The 18,711-nt window shown below is 35.8% G+C and overlaps 2 protein-coding genes across 2 annotated transcripts in view; both read right to left on the bottom strand.

Moving 5' to 3' along the window:
* The window catches only part of fap (fibroblast activation protein, alpha), a 31,821-nt gene extending 19,294 nt beyond the window's left edge, over positions 1-12,527 (bottom strand). Inside the window, exons 1-10 of the mRNA XM_079821320.1 lie at positions 12,143-12,527; positions 11,890-11,974; positions 9,979-10,071; positions 9,788-9,882; positions 9,551-9,625; positions 9,404-9,456; positions 8,230-8,302; positions 6,090-6,210; positions 5,845-5,999; positions 1,666-1,763 (exon numbers count right to left, since the gene is read on the bottom strand). Coding sequence (XP_079677446.1) covers positions 1,666-1,763; positions 5,845-5,999; positions 6,090-6,210; positions 8,230-8,302; positions 9,404-9,456; positions 9,551-9,625; positions 9,788-9,882; positions 9,979-10,071; positions 11,890-11,974; positions 12,143-12,145 — 851 coding nt within the window. The 5' untranslated portion in view covers positions 12,146-12,527. The remainder of the gene's footprint in view (positions 1-1,665; positions 1,764-5,844; positions 6,000-6,089; positions 6,211-8,229; positions 8,303-9,403; positions 9,457-9,550; positions 9,626-9,787; positions 9,883-9,978; positions 10,072-11,889; positions 11,975-12,142) is intronic.
* Positions 12,528-13,958: 1,431 nt separating this feature from the next.
* ifih1 (interferon induced with helicase C domain 1) overlaps positions 13,959-18,711 on the bottom strand; it is a 51,792-nt gene continuing 47,039 nt past the window's right edge. Inside the window, exons 12-16 of the mRNA XM_079821425.1 lie at positions 17,262-17,411; positions 16,859-17,020; positions 16,586-16,779; positions 16,348-16,441; positions 13,959-15,399 (exon numbers count right to left, since the gene is read on the bottom strand). Of these exons, the coding sequence (XP_079677551.1) occupies positions 15,199-15,399; positions 16,348-16,441; positions 16,586-16,779; positions 16,859-17,020; positions 17,262-17,411 (801 nt within the window). The 3' untranslated portion in view covers positions 13,959-15,198. The remainder of the gene's footprint in view (positions 15,400-16,347; positions 16,442-16,585; positions 16,780-16,858; positions 17,021-17,261; positions 17,412-18,711) is intronic.

Raw genomic sequence — 18,711 nt, 5'->3', positions numbered from 1 at the left:
GCAGCACATTGCAAAATTATTTATTTACCTCCAACTCTCTTTGCAGAACGCACAATCCTTGCTCCCCGTGTCTCCCCAACCATTTCCTCCGCCATAATTTTATTTCATAATTTCGCTGCAAATCAGTGCACAGACAATTTGGATCGTGAACTTTCTGCTGTCTATATTTTTAATAACAATTCCAGTCTCGTGTGAGAACTCCGGTCTGACGCATGTTATCTTGCGTTGTTTCCGTGTCACTTCTCGCATGTTTGATTGTGTAACATAGTTTGCGGGCGGGACGGAGTTGTCGGCGATTCTTCCTCTTGTACAGTTATGCAGTGTGAAACCTCCTGTCGCCGATCCATCGTGCAGTACAGTGTGAAGACAGCAGTGACTGAATGCTACCCCAGATAGTCATGCAGTGATCTGAAGAGTTTGAAAATCGTGCAGTCTGAACTCGGCATACGCCTCACCTGCCCGTCACACCATCTCACGGTGGAGCTCCAGAAGTATAAAAGGAGGAGTAACGACAGTGGAAGACAAGAGAGGATCAGGCCTGGATTTGCCAATGTAGCAAAGTTCGTTGATAGGGGAAGGAGGCGGGAACCGGCAAGCGTTCAAAATAAACTTTAAAGGGTTAGTTCACCCAAAAATGAAAATTCTGTCATTAATTACTTACCCTCATGTCGTTCGACACTCGTCAGACCTCCGTTCATCTTCAGACACAAATGAAGATATTTTAGTTGAAATCTGATGGCTCTGAAAGGCCTCCATTGGCACAATGCACGGTTCACTCTCAAGACCCTTAAAAAGGTACTTAAGACGTTGTTACAAAGTCCATCTCACTACAGTGGTTCTACCATAACTTTATGGAGTGACGAGAATAGTTTTTGTGCGCAAAAAAAACCTAAATAACGACTTGCATAGTGATGACGATTTCAAAACAATGCATCATGAAGCTTCGAAGCGTTATGAATCAGTGAGTCGAATCATGATTCGGATCGCGTGTCAAACCGCCAAACTGCTGAAATCTTGCGATCCAAACTGCTGAATCGACTCACTGATTCATAACGCTTCAAAGCTTCATGATACCGTGTTTTGAAATCGTCATCACTGTGCAAGTCATTATTTAGGTTTTTTTTGTGCACAAAAACTATTCTCGTCACTCCATAAAGTTATTTGTAGAACCACTGTAGTGAGATGGACTTTGTAACGACGTCTTTAGTACCTTTTAAGGGTCTTGAGAGTGAACCGTGCATTGTGCCAATGGAGGCCTTTCAGAGCCATCAGATTTCAACTAAAATATCTTCATTTGTGTTCTGAAGATGATCGGAGGTCTTACGGGTGTCGAACGACATGAGGGTAAGTAATTAATGACAGAATTTTCATTTTTGGGTGAACTAACCCTTTAATATCAAAATAAATAACTACAAAATGAGAGTAAACAGGCAGCCCCTCATGGAAGATTGCCGCATATAAACATAATAAACGTGACAACATAAAGTCCAGGCCTGGTCCTCTTTTGTCCTTCACTGTCGTCACGTCAACCGTGAGACTTGAGAACAGTGTGTGGTGCAGGTGATGCTCATTAACACTTGCTCCATTCCCACGGCTCTCGGCCCCGCCCTGCTTGCCACAGAGGTTTTGTGTGAAAATGAAACTAGAAACATAAGAGGGACACACCCTGATATGACAGATTTTGGTACTGCCACTTCTGATTGTTTGGATGGATTTTCGACATCAACCACAAACAGCTTCGCTCTGGGAATAACAGAGCCTGCCTTTGTAAGCAGAACAACAGTTTAGTAACAAAATTAGATTTTGAATGAAACTGTAATACAAGAACAACAGAGATCTATTCCATGCAGTTTTTTTGAATACTACATTTTATCATACAAGGTAAAGGTTCTTTATTGGAATCGATGGTCATCAATTTGCACAGAAGGTTATTTAGATTTTTCTGATTTTATTTTTAAAATGTTCTTCCCACTAAGAAAAAAAGGGTTCACTTAAAGGTTTTATGGGGAACCCAAAAAGGTTCTTATATGGCATCAAATGAAATGTATAGCAACTCATAATGTAAAATCTGCACATAATGTAATTTGTAGTACATTGTCAAAATGTAAAAAAAATGTTAAGCTCATAATGTAATAACGATTTTTCACATAACCTATAGTTATTGTATGAGAAATTGTAGCAACTATAGCAACTTATAATGTAATCACAGTTCATAAGGTAATGCCAGAACATAATGTTAAAGTTAAGCAATTACACATTGGCATGCAATTACAATTATGGCATTGCATAGGTGGTAATTTCACATTAATTGTGCAGAAGTTTTTTTTTTACATCACAAAATCAAGCTGTTTTAACAGGGGTGTGTAGACTTTGTGTAACCACTGTACATGTTTGTACGTTTAGGTTTTGATGCAACTTGTATTAAAGTGAAGAAATGTTTGCGCTCCATGCTGCCCTTGGCTGAAGCAGATAACGCAATCTACACATTTCTATATTGATACTGTGAGGTTTTTTTTGTTTTTGTTTACAGCATTTGTACACAGTTGGTATTTAAAAGTATGTATCATATATAAGTGGTAGTATCAGAAATCTACACTGTAAAAAAATATCCCTTGGTTTTACTCAAAAAAATCAAGGCAACTATTTGCATCAGACTTCTAAGTATTTTGAACTAATCTAATTTGTGTTTGACCAAATAGACTTTACATGTTTTCAACTTGCACCCTTAAAGGGTTAGTTCACCCAAAAATGAAAATAATGTCATTTATTACACCCGTATGACGTCCGTTCATCTTTAGAACACAAATTAATATATTTGTGTTGAAATCCGATGGCTCAGTGAGGCCTGCATAGCCAGCAATGACATTTCCTCTCTCAAGATCCATTAATGTACTAAAAGCGTATTTAAATCAGTTTGTGCGTACAGTGGTTCAATATTAATATTATAAAGCGACAAGAATATATTTGGTGCGCCAAAAAACTAAATACTGACTTATCCAGTAAACGATGAGGAATTCCAACTTCTGTTTAGATGCTCTCATGTTTGGGTCTCCATAGGAACACAATGTCAAAATGGGGTTAAAAGAGCGTCTGAATTAAATAAACAGAAACTTTTTGAACATTACTAAAAATAAAAATGTGCATGGTTCAGCTGTGCTGTTGTTGACTGCTACATAACAATAAACTGAAAAAATTCTTGGAAAGTACGTGTTTTGAGCACCAGTGAATCTGAAGAGAATGTCCATATATGGCACCGTATGCCTTGCATTTTATGCTAGACTGGCAAGAGAAAATGAGCATGGCTTGCAGCACTTAAGGTAAAATACTCCTAAAATAAGGTATATATATTTATGTGCTCTAATCATTTTGAGGACTAAATCCCACGAACTTCATCCCGATCAGGAGCTGCTTGTAGGATATGAGCGCTCGTGTTTTCAGTGCAGGCAGAGACCTATACTTGGCTAACTTCGGAGAGCTTTGTCTCTTCTACACACTCATTAAACTTTGACGGTTGAGGCACTAACAAAAGAAAGTCATTGCTACACTGTAAAGTGGTGGCACTATGGAGCCATGTGCTTTTTAAACCATTTTCATTGGTATAACATTACATTATCAGCTCGGGAAATACGCTAATTTGACTAGAAACACAGAAGAACGGAAATGTAAAGCATTATTCCAATATTAGTCGGGCGAGATTTCGAAACACTGCTTCATGAAGCTTTGGAGCATATTGAATCAGCGGTTCGAAGCGCCAAAGTCACGTGATTTCAGCAGTTTGCCGGTTTGACACGCGATCCGAATCATGATTCGACTCGCTGATTCGATACGCTCAGCAGTGTTTTGAAATCGGCCATCACTATACAAGTCGTTATTTAGTTTTTTTGGCACGCCAAAAATATTCTCGTCGCTTATTAATATTGAACCACTGTACACACATTAACTGATTTAAATATGTATTTAGTACATTAATGGATCTTGAGAGAGGAAATGTCATTGCTGGCTATGCAGGCATCACTGAGCCATCGGATTTCAACAAAAATATCTTCATTTGTGTTCCAAAGATGAACGAAGGTCACCAGGTGTGAAATGGCATGAGGGTGCGGAATAAATTACATTATTTAAGTTTTTGGGTGAACTAACCCTTTTAAGTAATTTCAACACAATTTTCCTCGTAAATACAACTCAAATACTTAGTGTAGCAGAAACATAATTCAACAAAGGGCCAATAAAATTAGATGTAAAACTAACTCAAGTGAATACACTTATACGACATGCAATAGTTCTATTTCACTATATGTAATAAGCAGTATGCAGTAGAGACGAACCACAATACTGCTATAAACAGTTTCTGATTGAGCAAAGCAATTCATGTGATGCACATGCCTAACTTCAGGCTCCACTCGACACCACCACAGTAACCCACATAACGCCAACATGACAATTACGTTTCCAAATCCCAACTTAATAGAACATTACACAATAATAACAAGCCATCTGCTTAATTTATCTTTCTTAAAAACATATGAAGATAAATAAATTCAAAATTTTTCTCTTCCAATTAAATCTCCCTCAAAGCATTCTGGGAACTAGAAATCTCCTTGCCCCCAGTAAGTAGATTATACACAATAAAATTAAGTTGTGATGAAATGTTTGTTTAAATATATAATAATGATCAAGCAGCAAACATCCTTGAAACAACAACGGTCACGCCTGATGTAGACTACGCTGTTATAAAATTACTCTAAAATATGAAATGTGAGAAGAATTGCTTGATTTATACGGAAAAATACGTCATCACCACGTGAAAAGCTTCATTGCATCAGCCAAACCCAGCAAGTATATATAACTTAAATAGTATGTTGTCTACAAAGCCTTGTCTACATCACTCAGGATAAGAAGTGCGATATATAATTATAAAAAATAAGTTTTTGCTACAAATCCAAATTAAGTGAGCTACTCAAATTATCCAAGTAAAGTAACAAACAAAGATTTATTTGTAAAAAATAATTATTTATTTTGTTACACTTACAGCCTCAATGATTCATTTTTATGGTGTATTTTGTAGGCGGGTTAAGACTGAATTTTTTATATTTATATACCAATGCTTTGTTTAATAAAATATAATAATAATAATTGCATGAATATTTAAATGTTGTATTTCACAGGTAGTTTAAGACTAATAAAGATTTTAAAAAATGTACTTTAATGGAATACTAAAATGTTATGTTTTGAAAGCTACAATTATGATATGAAAAGTTTGTAATGCAATACATTTAGTAAATACATTTAGTTAATAAAGCTCAAGATTTTATGTTTTGAGAAAATTATTCATTATGAATGTTTTATAACAATAATAATGTAATACTTATTACATTTATGTGCAGTTATTACATTATGAGTTGCTACAAACACCCTTTTAAGACCTTTATTCTTAAGAGTGGCATTGTAAAGAGAACTTTAATATCTTAAATGCTCAGTAAAATTATCTTTGCATGAGAAAAATAAGAGTGACTGTTTCACTTTGTAATTAATTTTTAACTAAATATATAGCAAGATTAATAAATAAATAAAAAAGTAAGCCCTGTATTTTTTCTTCCTGGCTACAGATTTTGAATTAAAATGTTCTAAAAGTTTTGTTATATGGTAAGGATACTTTGATACATATAACGAATGGTCCTTATACTAAATGATAATGGGTAGATTTGTAGTAATCTGTAAATTATCAAGGAAAATTAGAAAAATAATGACCATTGGTGGTTTTCAACGTCATACAAAAAAAGTCATGAAACAATTAAGTGTCATTGTTGGACAATGTGAAAATCTATGAAACAGTTGGATATTTACTTTTGGGTAGGGGATGAATTCTGTGGTGGGGTACTGGTCATTTCCATACAATGAGTATTCAATGGTGTGAACTCCAGTGTCATTAATTTGTAGATAAGCCAGATATTTCCCCTGCGGAGACCACCAAATGGCTTCGTTGGAGGCAAAAACCTCCTCTATTGAGTAAGAAAAGATGCAGATGGATTAGAATGAATGCATAGACACATAAGAATATGTGTGTGTGTGTGTGCATTAGATGAAATTACCTTCATAGACCCAGTCTGGTACTCCATTGAGAATTGTATTGTATTTTCCATTTTGTGTGACTCGTACGGCCTCAGCAGTGGCATTCGTTTTGAGGTAAATATTATAATCCCAGACGTAAGCCTGTGGGTGATGTATGTCATTAGCATTCACAATATCATGAAATGATTAAAATCAGTTGAATGTTGATTCCGTTCAATAACAGTGTCAAGTCCTCATCGAATGGTGTCAATGCAGTCAATAGTATTACTGGTTATTAAAGGGATAGTTTACCCAAATTAAAATGTCATTAATTACTTGCCCTCATGTCGTTCCAAACCCGTAAGACTTTTTCATTTTCATAACACAAATTAAGATATTTTTAATGAAATCTGAGACCGACAACTACGCAATTACCACTTTGACGCATCAAAAACTTCATAAAGAAGTTGTAAAACTAATCAATATGAATTGAGAGGTTTAGTCCACATTTAAACATTCAACTCGCACATCAGTTGTGGTAAACGGAAGCTCAAGCATGCTCGCTTGACCTGCGAAAATTACTGAGGTTCATTCTCGAGTTACGCAGCACGTTTGAGCTTCAGGAGAACCAATGAGGTTCATTCTCGAGTTACACAGCACGTTTGAGCTTCAGAGAGAACCAATGAGGTTCATTCTCGTGTTACGCAGCACGTTTGAGCTTCAGGAGAACCAAAGAGGTTCATTCTCGTGTTACGAAGCACATTTGAGCTTCAGTGAGAACCAATGAGGTTCATTCTCGAGTTACGCAGCACGTTTGAGCTTCAGAGAGAACCAATGAGGTTCATTCTCGAGTTACGCAGCACGTTTGAGCTTCAGCGAGAACCAATGAGGTTCATTCTGGTGTTACGCATCACGTTTGAGCTTCAGGAGAACCAATGAGGTTCATTCTCGAGTTACGCAGCATGTTTGAGCTTCAGAGAGAACCAATGAGGTTCATTCTTGTGTTACGCATCACGTTTGATCTTCAGAGAGAACCAATGAGGTTCATTCTCGAGTTACGCAGCATGTTTGATCTTCAGAGAGAACCAATGAGGTTCATTCTCGTGTTACGCAGCACGTTTGAGCTTCAGGAGAACCAATGAGGTTCATTCTTGTGTTACTCATCACGTTTGAGCTTCAGAGAGAACCAATGAGGTTCATTCTCACACGTCAAGCTTCTGTTTATGTTTGTTGATCAATGTTTATATGTGAATAAAAGCCTAAATTCCATCTGTTCATCATATAAAGCGACCGTGTTTCTTCAGAATATTTGGACTAAACGCTCAATTCATATGGATTAGTTTTATGATCTCTTTATGAACTTTTTAAAGTGGTAGTTGCTCAGCTGTCTGTGGAGGGGTCCGAGAGCTCAGATTTCATCAAAAAGATCTTCATTTGTGTTCCGAAGGTGAGCAAAGTATCCAGCGACTCATTGGTTCTGGATACCATCAACTAGCTTCGCTTCACCTTCTTCGCTGCTCTGGTTGGTTGTAGCACTATCCTATTGCGTGCAGAGGGAATTTGAAAGCCAATCGTTTATCCCGCCCCTCGGATTGAGCCCTGCCAATGGTACCAACATCTTGACGTGGGTCTGGCTTGTCAGGCTTAACACTTAATGACATTTTAATGACAAATTCAACTTGTACCACTGAAACAAATTCATGACATTATAATGGCCGCAGTCAACATCCATACCAACCACATGACAGTTTAATGTTAACCCTATAAATCTAAAAAAAGTAGTTTCTTAAATTTGATTATTGATCTGCTATGTCATGTTTATGACAGATTTATGACCGGTTATGTTGTCTTGGTAATGTCAAGTTGTCATGACAAAGACATCTCAATGTCATATTTGCATTAAAAATGACATAATTGAGCGAATGACACTTAATGACAGTTGTCATAAACATGCATACAAACTCCTTATATTCATGACGTGTCATGTCATGATTATGAAGGTGTCATGTCAGTCTTATGCACACCCCTTCAAGTAAAGTGTAACCATGTTGGCTAGTAATGGTAGGGTTATACATCGACAATTATTGTAAAGTGAAAATAATAAAAGATGCATAAGAAATAAAATTAACAATAAACAGTAAAAAAAAAAAAAAGAATTATAATTTACTATTTGTAACTCACCAGTTTGTTTCCTGTGGGTGCACAAACTAAGAGCTGTGTAACAGGTGGAATCTGAAACTTGGAGAGAAATTCCCTGAATCCAACAGAAAACAAGACACGTCAAAGTGAGTATAACAGTTGTTGGAAGTAATATATTAGTAAAGTAGTGTGCTACAGTGTTCAGTGAGATAAAAAAACGATGAGTGTTTGGTGCTTCAGTGGTTCTTCAGAGGTGCTACATAGCAACTTAGTCAAAGAACCGGTGAAGATGGTGCTATATAGCACTAAAAAAGGTTCCCCTATGATTACGAGCCAAGAACCATTTTTTGGTGCAATATAGAACCTTTTTTTTTTTAGAGTGTATACTGTTAAAAGCTGTTGAAATGTTCAGGACTTTCCAGGGGCGATTCTAGGATTTCAGCCCCCAGTGAGGGTATGAAAAAAAAAATTGGTAAGACTTTAGTTCAGGGTCCAATTCTCACTATTAACTAGTAGCTTATTAGTATGCATATTAGGATATTGGCTGTTTATTATTTTGTTTCGGGGGCATGGCCCCTTGAGAAAATGTTGATTTCTATGATCTACATATGTGCATTTTAAAATGTTCTGAACGCCAAAAAATTAGATAACAATAGCTTGAAAACCATGGCAGATATGACTGATAAAGTTTTTCCATTTTTGTCAGTGAAGAAAGTAAACATATGTTTAACTGATATTTATGTTTTATGAATCATTTTCTAAGGCTAACAGGAAAGCCAGGTAACTCATTCAATTAATTCACAATATGCACACATTCATTACTATTAATCTTATGTCTCATCTGAAGAAAACAACTTTGTTAATATTTCTTGTTTGTTAATTATATTATAAATGACATTACATGGGCCTATTTCAAATCAAAATGGAAATTAGAAAAAAGTTTATTAATTTTTCTGAATATTTTGTCATTTGTTTAACATTTCTGACATTCCAGTTTCATATGTTTGAACGGTTAATCACACATTTTTTAGGGGGGCTGGACAGAAGTTTGAAGCCCCCCTAAAAAGGGCCTAGTGACGGCCATGGGACTTTCCCAAGCAGTCACAATGATGTTTCCAAGTTTTCCATATATTGTCCTATATTCTGACAACCCTATTATAGTAATGTAATACTAAGTGAATAATTTCCAAAGCTACAGCAAATAATCTTTACTCACTGAGACTCCATGTTGTAAATATGGTAGGAGGCGTTGAAGGAGTGTCGCCATTGCTGTTGAAGCATTTCAAGCATGAGATGGAAATTTCAGCAAGAATCTGCACAGTATTAATGTCTTTGGGTTATTTTATAACTGCAGTCAATTTACCTTTGAGTAATTGCTCTCAAAGATGACGTATTTTCTATCTGCTGACAGTATGTAATCTGTGGCATCCACTTGGGCCTGTAAATCAAATCACAGTAAATGAGTTGAATTTCATGCAAGTTAAACATAAGAAACGAGTGGCTGGCAACATGAAACGATATCTGAGGCTCTTTAATGAGAATTTAAAGAAGGACGACTTTGTGAAGAGACATTCAATCACTCAAACATAAGGCAACCTACAAATGTTGAGTTGCTCAGGTACATCAAGCTTTCCTTCGTTTCAGCATTGTGCAAGTAAATATGGCCTTCGTTGGTTTTGTGGAGGTATTCATTGTCTGTTGGAAAATGAGACATGCAGTGTATGTGTCAGGGTGATTTAGAGGTCATTACAAAAAAACAGGGAGCATGTGAAGTGGCCTCGGGTGTCGTACCTGATATCCAACGGAGGTTGTATGTTTTATACCTGATGGTATCATTGTAAAAATCATCAAAAGAATAAGTTCTCTTTAATGCAGAGTCATCTCCTGAGAACACAGTCAAGGAAAACAGAGTGTATGTTTCAGTTTAAAAATGTAAAATATATATAGATATATATTTCAGGTTATGACATTCCCACAATTTCTTTGGTATTCACATGGGGGCGCTAAAGATTTTTTTTCTTTTCATTGAAACCATAGAGTTTGGAAACATGACTTTGTACTGTTTTTGAAAGGAAGTCTCCTATGCTCATCAAGCCTGCATTTATTTGACCAAAAATACAGAAAAACTGTAATATTCAGAAATAGTATTACAATTACTTTTTAATAAAACTTTGTAATTTTTTCCTGTGATCAAAGCTGCATTTTCAGCACCATTACTTCAGTGTCACATGATCCTTCAGAAATCATTCTAATATAATTTATTATCAATGTTGGAAACAGTTAATATTATTATTTTTATAACCTATGCTTTTCCCAGGATTCATTGATGAATAAAAAGTAAAATAAATAAATAAAAAGAACAGCATTTATTTAAAATATAAATATTTTGTAACAATATATTGTTCAAAAGTTTGGGGTCAGTCATTGTTTTTCTTTCTTTTTTTGAAAGAAATTAATACTTTAATTCAGCAAAGATGTGTTAAAGTGATAACAAGTAATGGTAAAGATTTATATTGTTAGAAAAGATCTCTGTTTTGAATAAATGCTGCTCTTGTTTTTTCATCAATGAATCCTGAAAAAAGTATCACCGTTTCAAAACAATTATTTCCAACATTTGATAATAACTGAGTATCAAATCATCATCATATGATAATGATTTCTGAAGGATCATGTGACACTGAAAACTGCAGTAATGATGCTGAAAATTCAGCTTAGATCACAGAAATATATTCCATTTTAAAGTAAAATAGTAATATCACATTGTAATATTTCACAATATCTACTGTCTTTTTCTGTATTTGTGACCAAATAAATGCAGCTTTGATAAGCAGAAGATCTTTTAAAAACATTAAAAATAGTAATTATTCCACACTCTAAAAAATGCTGGGTTAAAAATAACCCAAGTTGAGTTGAAAATGGACTAACCCAGCAATTGGGTTGTTTTAAAGCTACACTGTGTGATATTTTCCCCCATCTAGCGGTGAAAAGGTATATGACCATCCAGTGAATATTAGTTTCTGTTCCTCTCAATTCCGATTTCGTTTTAACTCCTACGGTGGCCGATTTAGTCCAAGATTAACATGGCTTCCAGTTCGACCTGGTCCACATTCGACACGGTGCCATCGAGTGTTAAAACGCGAAAGGCGAAGCTTGAATTTACGGGTATGTCCCTCTTTGGCTAATGTACTTTCAAGATGGAGGGGCAACATGGTGACCTGCATTCGAACCCCTCACCCGTATGTATTTTCAATGGCATATTATAAACTTACGAGAATACTTTATTACTTGAAAGAAGTAAATGTACATTAATGAGCACATATTTATTTTTTGAAAGAACTAAGTGTTTTAGCTAAGAATAAACTAAAAAAGTTACACAGTGTAGCTTTAAGCAAACATTTAACCCATCCGCTTGGTTAAAACAACCCAATTGCTGGGTTAGTCCATTTTCAACCCAGCATTTTTTAGAGTGCAGAGACATGTTAAGAAATTGAAGAAAAAAAACATTATGCAGGAGATCGACACCCCTCAACAGATGGTGCCTTAGGAAATTACCTTTACAACAAACTTTTGACATTAGCATGACTATAATCTTACAAAAACACCAAGGTTTTCCCCCGTTTGAGGTATAGACACACCATACTTGCTTTTAAGTGATGTTTCTATTGATTATTTCAAATAGAAGCAGATGATGATCCCACTCACTGTTGACGTAAATGGCCGTGGGAATAACGATGAGCGTGATGACGACAACCGCCCCGATGAGCGCCACGCACACCTTATTACAGCCCTACAGGTGAGGAGAAAAACACATTCTGGTCAAAATCACACTGTAATTGCTCAGGAGATCACACAAGTTGCGTTTAAACAGACACACCCAGCTGTTTCTTTTTTAACCCAAGTCATTTGTTTGGTGCAAAACGCCACAATCGTGAGGAAAACAACAAGTAGTACTGACCATAATTGCGCAGGAACTTTTAAAAAGCGCATCCAATCTCCAGGAATCCGCCGAGTGAGTCTGCCCTGAAGCTGAACCGCGTTAGTGCACGAGTTGGACAGACAGCTTCTCTTTATTCCGTCCGTTTGCAATTTTCCAGGTTATAAATGTACTTCCTCCGATGCATCATTGAGTCTGGAGCGAGGGAACGGTGGCGAAACTTCCTCAGAATCCGCATTCCGCGCAACTTTCCATCGGAGTGCGTTCAGGACGAGCTTCTCTCCGCGAGCGCCTGTGAAACTCTGTAGTGTCGCTGCACAGCTGCACACACACACTCTATCGCCTCTCACTGACTGCACCACATCTGGAGGGACACATCCACACTTTCATTTCAGGGAAATATAGTGAATGCAAAACAAGGGCGAAATTGTCAATCACACATTGGGGGGGAACAGCTGTGGGACCTTTCGTGGTGGCGCATGCACACATTTTTTTTAATCAAAATAAAATAAAAGTCAGAGTTTGAATGTTTGTAATTGTGTAACACAACAAGGAATTTTCTTACATCTGATCGTCAAACCAACGTATACTCACCCTGTAATGATTACAGCATCAATTACAAGCCTGAATTGACAACAAAGCGGCCAGTGATCTCTCTCTTATATTATTCTATAAACATATAGTGGCTATAAACATGTTGATTAAATTACTGTTACAGGATAACAATATTCTAATATCAACTCTTGAGCAATGATAGTAAAACAGTTATCCACTTTTCAATATTATATTCAATATCCAGCAATATTCTCACCAGTGTTCAATCAGCTTTGACATATGCATATTTGTGATATTTTTACCTTTTATAAAGGGCATTTTCCCCTAATCTTATTAAATATAGGCTATGATTCAGATTTCCTTTTATATTCTTAAATTGGATCAATAAATTAAATTAGAAGACGACATTGGCTGTTACCAGTCAAATTAAATAATTGACACTGAAAAATTACAACTGTATTAAATAATGTTAAGAGATTGTTTTAAATATTTTTTGAATATAAATATAAGAAATAAGATTTTTTACAATATGCATAATTATATAATATTAAATAAGTGTAATTATAATTCTATAATAAATAAATATCCCATGTGATGTGATGTTTTACAATATGCATAATTCTATATTAAATAAATATTATAATTAGAATTCTATAATAATAAATAAATATTACGTCATATTTTTTACAATATGCACAATTCTATAATATTAAATACATATAATTGTAATATTTATTATTATATGTATTTAATATTATAGAATTTTTATGCATATTGTAAAAAATCTTATTACATGCAATATTTATTAATTATTATTATTATTATAGAATTATATGTAAAGATTTTTTACAATATGCATAATTCTGTAATATTAAATAAATATTATAATCCTATAATAACTAAATAAATATTACAGGTAATAAGATTTTTTACAATATGCATAATTCTATAATATTAAATAAATATAACTCTATAATAATAAATACATAAATACATATTACAGGTAATAATTTTTTTTATAATATTCATAATATTTCTATAATATAAAATAAATGTTATAATTATAATTCAATAATAATAAATAAATAGATATTCCATGTTGTTGTTTTTTTTTTTTTTTTTACAATTATGCATCATAATTCTATAAAATTACTGGATGATGATGCATCAGTCAATGTGTTATTATAGGAAATAATTAGAAACATTTGCCAATTTAGTTGTTATAGGACAAAATGTAAAATTATTCAAAGAAGCCATCTTAACCCCCACTCCTTACATATTTAACAGCCCATATTTTATTTGAAGATGTGTCACAATAGCAACACTGAATGCAAACTGAGCGATTTCACTCAACTCACCTAAAGATGTGCATCTGATTCATGGAAATACTAAATAGTAATTACAGTAATATGTTTAAAAATAATAACACATGCCACTTTATGTGCCAATTATAGATTTGTACTTAAAAATATAAACTATAACTTTTACTCCACAAATCGAAAAACATTGATAACTTTATTCAACATAAAACAATGTCATAAATCACTATTATCCAGAGACACAAAATTATATCAATTACCGGTTCGGCTAACTAAATCTCACAAATGTTTATTTTCAGATGAAATGGCAAAATTAAAAGTAACGTAGCCATTCATCAAAAGAGAGATGAGAGTTTGTGGCATCTACGGTGGTGGTGGGGGGGTTCATCTTACCCCGACTTGCCCTAGGGTAAGTCTATATACCCTATACTTGATACCCGTCAAAACAAAAAGGAAGGTATAGGTGTCGTGTGTCCAAATATGTGACTACTGCCGAATGTGTTTGACGAATGCATCAAAGCGTTTGTCAGGTAAGGAAGTGCTTCGACTCCGGAAAAACTTGTTGAGCATTCAAGATTTGTCATGCATAATGAGAGGCCGTTTCCTGACAGGTTTTCTCAGGTGATGTTTTCTCAAAGGGAGCCCGTGTCTTCCTGAGAACACCTGAACAGGTGTGTGTGAGAGAGAGTGTCACGCTCTTCCCTGATGGTCCATCTCTGTTTTTCTCCATGAATGCATGATTCATAATCAAAGACTGGTCATGCGAGAAATAGAAAACAGATGACACATTAAGGGTCTTTTTAATGCACAGTATTTATAGCACATTGCATGACATCCTCTAGAGTAAATCCGTACGGAAACTCTTGGGAGAACTTGTGACAGACTGCGTACATGCATTACATGTATAAGACTGTAAAATCGATCAGTGTCTTCATTCAGTGCAGTTTTAGTGGATTTTTGGCTTTGTTACAAGACGTTAAATCAAGAAATTACACAGAAATAAATATGTAATCTGGTACATTAGAACCAGAATTTAAAAGTGCCACTTGAGGTTAAATAAATTCTAGAAATGACAGATTTCATTGACGCCAGTGCCAGTGCTCGCAATGCAAAACAGACTTTGTAGATGAAGCATTGTTTTCCAGGTGATGACATTTGATTGACTGTGTCAGAGACGAGTTTGAATATCTTCAGCTCTTTATTTTAAGGCGAATCCATGTCGTCTTCCTCCGAGTCCTCGACAAAGAGATCGGCGTGCTGGGTGTAGTCGAATGCAGGGAAACTTATGGGCAGCTCGCTCCATTTGCTGAACGTCTTCTTCTTAGAGCCGCAAGTGACCACAAAGTTCTTGATATGGAGGCAGGGACACTCGATGCTTTTATACAGCATCATCGAGCCCCATTGCTGCGCAGGAACGAGACAAAACAGAAGATTTAACACAAATCATACTAAAGGAGATGCATACTATACTGTACTGTCTATTTGCTTTAATTTCTTGCTAGTATTTTGTAGAAAACATTTTGAAAGTACTTGGCTATCAGTTTTTGCCATCATCAGTTTCTTAAATATATACATGCATGTGTATTTATATATAGCCTACATAATAATTACACACAGTAGTAGTAGTACACACACATATATTTTATGTAAACACAAACTTTAATTTTGGATGTGATTTAATCACGATTAATTTTTCCGCAGCACTAAAAAAAGATTAATACGCGAAAAATCTTACATATAGCCACTTTAATCATGTTATTTTAATCATATATTTATAAATACACCGATCAGGCATAACATTATGACCACTGCCCGTTACCAAGAGCCAAATTGTGACGGCTAGACGACTGGGTCAGAGCATCTCCAAAACTGCAGCTCTTGTGGGGTGTTCCCGGTCTGCAGTGGTCAGTCTCTATCAAAAGTGCTCCAAGGAATGACCAGTGGTCTCAATCCAATCGAGCATCTGTGGGATGTGCTGAACAAATAAGTCCGATCCATGGAGGCCCCACCTCGCAACTTACAGGACTTAAAGGATCTGCTGCTAATATCACCAATGTGCCAGATACCACAGTACACCTTCTGGGGTCTAGTGGAGTCCATGTCTCAACGGATCAGGGCTGTTTTGGCAGCAAAAGCGGGACTAACGCAATATTAGGCCATAATGTTATGCCTGATCAGTGTATATCGCCTAAGCCTGTGTTTAAATACAATATTTTTCCTAAGAGTGTTGTTGTTTCCTTGCATAATGTGATTCTGTGAAGTTTTTCGATTTGAATTTGGCCAAAGTGCTGTTATGATCAGCTGTAATGCAAACACGTTTATTTAAATGGAAGAGCTGACGTCTGCACGCACCTGTCCGCAATTTTTGCATGCAAGGACTCCGTTGGTCTCATAGTCCAAGAGTCGCTCCTGTAGGGACGTATTCTCTCGGACTGTAAACAACTTACTGCAAATGACAGCATTTATTTTTTACTGATATTATTCATCATGGAGAACAAACATCACTTGCATCACCAGTATTCATATTTCTGAGTTTTCTGGGAATGCAAAAAAAAAAGTATTTGTGGCAATCAAGACTGTGAGTTTTTACCCAAACTGCTCTGTGACGTTGACATGGTGCATCCTCTCGATGATCTCAATGTGTTCTCCAGAGCACACAAACACACTGCACTGCCTGCAGCTCAGGCTGATTTTAGATGGCGATTCCTTCATCATTCCCTTCTGCTGCTTCTTCTTTATCTTGACCCTCTCCTCCATTATGGCCTGGATCTGAAACTCTCTGATCTACACACAACCAAATAACGTTTATTTTGCGAGGCATGTTGGAGAGTATTTTTCTACGGTCACCGAAGTAGATTCTCACTTTCTTCTCGTAGTCGGCTCGATTCATCTTGCAGATTTTGGCGATGGCTTTGCTCATCATTTTCTCCCTGTATTCGTTAACGCTCTCTCTCTCTGCCACCCCAGACCCGGTCTCCGCCACCAGCGTGTAACTGCTGTCCTCCGCTCTTCCTCGACCACGGGCCTGCGGAGAGCCAAAGATGCCACTTCTATCATCTTCATTAGAAGAATGCTGATCACAGACACTTCAGCACGAGAACGCAATCAGCAGTGTTCAATTTGTAAGTCTCTGATCACTTCATTTGTCATTTTAAGTAGTGAGAGACTGAACTCTATCAGACAATCAGACTTGATTGCCTTATTATGAGAAATGGTAATTTAGCCTGTTCAAAAGTATCTTTAGAAATGTTCATCTAAAATCATACCTGAATCATGGCGACCTCGTTGGTCACAAGGCAATAGCGTATGACGACATTACACTCAGCGATGTCCAAGCCCTCCTCTGCCACAGTGGTGGCTATTAGCAGATTGATCTCCCCTTTACGAAACCTTTGCAACACATCCTTCTGCTCTGCCTGAAGACAGAAATATATCATTTTATTGAGATATTATGCCTCAAAATCAGCTCATTCAGTTCAAAGAATGCCGAAAAGGACACATTACTCAGTGGTAGGGGTGTAACGGTACACAGAACTGGCGGTTCTGTACAGCAGTATTACACATTTTGTAATTATTTTTATTAAACCGTGGTTTACTGAACAAATTGTGTCTGTCCTTAAATGAATTTAATTAGAAATAAAAGTTTCTTAAAGATAATGCTGTAAAGTATATTTAGGGAGCCCTTAATAATAATCAACCCTCAAATAACATATTGTTTGCAAACATGTAAACTTCACATAAGGCAGTTTTTGCATTAACTTCTAAATCCAATAAAATAGTTTTCTCCAATTCGTTGCTGAAATATAATCATTTATACACCGTGTCTGTAATTTTCATGACAGATTTATTTAAACATACATTAAATAATCAAGACAGCACTAACAGGTTCACTAATGGGTTTTTCCTGGGGCAAAATGGTCTTTGGTGGCTGACAGACATGGTCAAAAAAAAAAACACGCACACGCACACGCACACACACACACACACACACACACACACGCACGTACCCTTCCCGTGTGATCTGTGAGCCCAATACTGACGATACGTTTTAAATAAGCAAAAAAAAAATCACACTTTCTTTGCATTTATCTAATTTTGATATCTCATGTTAAGTATGATCTCTTTATGTTTGTTCCTCATTTATACAGTTTACATCGTTTATTGATAACTATTTTGTTATACAATCATATCAATATTAAAAAATAGCATTAACAAATAGTCTAATTTTCTACCATATACAATTTAATAAAATGATCAGCTAGCTTGCTTTGTTCTGGTTTCACCTCACTCCAGTCTAATCTAAATATTTGTTTTAGGTAATTTACAACACATTATCAATAGAAAAATACTCAAAATAAACTCATGAAAATACTGTGGATTATTAAGACTAATTCTTACTAACCACTCTTGGTAAATGGGGTAAGCACTTGCGTTCTCATTTGAGAAGAGTTCTGAGTAAATGAATACACACCTATTCGTGAGTTCAGTGTTGGACAGATTAGTTGTTTAACCAGTCATTAAAATTAATCGTTCAAAGGAGTCATTAGGTGAATCGGACATTAGCGGACATTGTGTGTGAAACAAGACCGTTAGAACAACGCAAAAGATTTGTGTCAACATAGAAAACACTTCATAAGGATATTTTTCAGTTTATTCGAAAGTATGGTTTATGTCAGCTGCATGTGCGAAATGCCTGACAGAGAAGAGGCAATGTTT

Source organism: Gobio gobio, assembly GCF_949357685.1.
Source record: "Gobio gobio genome assembly, chromosome: 7".
NCBI classification, from domain to species: domain Eukaryota; kingdom Metazoa; phylum Chordata; class Actinopteri; order Cypriniformes; family Gobionidae; genus Gobio; species Gobio gobio.
The sequence above is the reverse complement of the archived record's forward strand: the minus strand, read 5'-3'. Positions and strand labels throughout refer to the sequence as shown.